The following is a 2,396-nucleotide window of genomic DNA, read 5'->3' on the forward strand; positions in this document are numbered from 1 at the left end:
AGACAGACAGACAGACAGACAGACAGACAGACAGACAGACAGACAGACAGACAGAGAGAAAGAGAGAAAGAGAGAGAGAGGAGAGAGGGAGAGGGACAAAAAAGAGAGTGAGACAGCGATAGAGATGAAGACAACGGGAGGATGGAAGAAGCACGCACACACGCACATATCTATTCATACACAAACATACACACAAGCATACCCATACTCACACACATAACACACACACTTAAACACAAGCACACACACACACACACACACACACACACACACACACACACAAACACTTATACACGCACACACACCACACAAACACGCACACACACCACACACACACACACACACACACACACACACATGCACACTGAATAAAACTGTAAAAGCTTGCTGAACACACAAGCTCTTCATCATTCCAAATACTTCCAACCACTAGATGCTTCAAAAGAAAGGCGTGAAAAGACACTACTGACTTCAGTTTATTCCAGAAAAGAAACTGTAATTATTGATCTATACGAATAAAAAGAGCAGTATTCACACCATAATATAAGGACAATAAAAGTAGACAGAGAGAGTATTATAATAAATCTTTGTCCAAATAAAACTAATTCAGAGCTTACACAATTAAAAACAGCCCTTGCATTAAGCTCTGCACAGTGCTTAAACCATAAGAAGGATGCATGGATGAGTCATTCAAAACTAAAAATTAAAATAACAATACCAGGAATATGAAATATAATCTGTTGCCAAACCAGATCCATATTTTTTAAGCCACCAGATTTCAAAACACACCCCTCCCGCCTCTTTTCCCCTTGAGCCTAATCCTATTGAAAGAAGACCAGTAATAAAGATATTATATTTGCTTTCATCTTTTCCATGCACTGCTTGTAAACAACTACATAAAAAGCTTGCAATTTTTAACTTTTCATAAAAAGACTCTGAAAAGCTCTGAATATGTTATGTACAGCACAATAAATACACACAATATGTTCTGTTATGACACTAGCCTGTTATGACACTAGCCTGCTGACGACTGAATAATAATAGCTGTGAAGTATTGGATTTCTATTCGCAAAGAGATCAAAACAGAATCAAATACAGAGCAGAAATTTTAAATATCCAGCTTTATACTTTATATTTCAAGAGGGGAAGAGAAAAAGGTGATACGTGTTTCAAATTAGCCAAACTGAGCTACAGTAGAAAATCAATTCTAAATGAAAAACAAATAATTGTCTTAGCAGTATAAAGCATAAACGCAGCATACAAAGATTAAGAGTAAAAGTTACACAACCTTGTGATGCCACTTAGTTTTCAACGCCCAAATCATCAATTACAACACTTACAAAGTACCAGCTATTAAAAAGTTATTGTTCTTACCTGTCCATCTTTCAATCTGGCCACACACTGTTCTAGAGCGGAATTATCCCTCCGCGACGACATAGTTATGTGTCACTTGCAATATCCTGGAATAAAACAGAAATAGTATATTGTCATTCTAAAAATGTTAACAATCAAGCCCATCAGATCTGTGGACTAAACAGAACAAATCAATCTTCACATCCGGTTAAAATATTTAATTAAAAGAAAATAATTAAAGCAAAGTGAGATCACACAACGGCCCTGTTTGAAACAGATTTGATACCTTTATAATTTTTTAAACATAATATTACATCATTATGAACTAGTCTCCACCACTCATAATAACCTAATTCCCCCCATGCCCTGTTACCCATGCAGCACACGGCATACTTGGAAAGGGGGGGGAGGTGTCTTGCCTGAGACTTGCCTCTTGACATACTTCATGGTGGTTGGGGCCTTGCCCAAGTTTGTAGTTTATGGTGAGTTGGAATTCAAGTTCTGTGCCACTTAGTCCACAGGAACAAGTAATATAGATTTAGATTTGTTCCAAATTTTGATAGTTAAAAATTCTTTTTACACCCGAAAAGCCTATCAAATGTGTTAGAGCATTCACAATGACTAAGCACTCCGAACTGAACCAAATTAATTATTTATAAAAGTGAAAGACTATGAAATCTTCAGCTCTCTCAGAGTAGTTTCTAGCATGCTATTGAGATTGTTGGCATCTCCTGCAATTACAATTTACCAAAAAAGTAGTGAAACAAAAGAGAGGGAGGACAGAGAGGACAGAGAGGGAAAAGAAAGAGAGAGAAAAAGAGAAGATAGATAGATAGACACAGAGAGAGCAGAGAGAGAGCAGAGCAGAGAGAGAGAGAGAGAGAGAGAGAGAGAGAGAGAGAGAGAGAGAGAGAGAGAGAGAGAGAGAGCTGATCCAGACTAACAAGTTCTTGGTCATGCCTCACCTTCACTAATAGACTTCATCCTAACGATATTGATGATGCTAATAACATATAGAATCTAATAATAATAATAATAATGAT

General features: G+C 37.1%; 1 protein-coding gene across 1 annotated transcript in view; it reads right to left on the reverse strand.

Moving 5' to 3' along the window:
* The window catches only part of LOC101856188 (microtubule-actin cross-linking factor 1), a gene marked incomplete in the record, with an annotated part of 184,436 nt that overhangs the window by 163,384 nt on the left and 18,656 nt on the right, over nt 1–2,396 (reverse strand). Inside the window, 1 exon segment of the mRNA XM_005100294.3 lies at nt 1,375–1,460. Coding sequence (XP_005100351.2) covers nt 1,375–1,437 — 63 coding nt within the window.

The sequence above is a fragment of the Aplysia californica genome, unplaced genomic scaffold, assembly GCF_000002075.1.
Source record: "Aplysia californica isolate F4 #8 unplaced genomic scaffold, AplCal3.0 scaffold00243, whole genome shotgun sequence".
In the NCBI taxonomy this organism is placed as follows: domain Eukaryota; kingdom Metazoa; phylum Mollusca; class Gastropoda; order Aplysiida; family Aplysiidae; genus Aplysia; species Aplysia californica.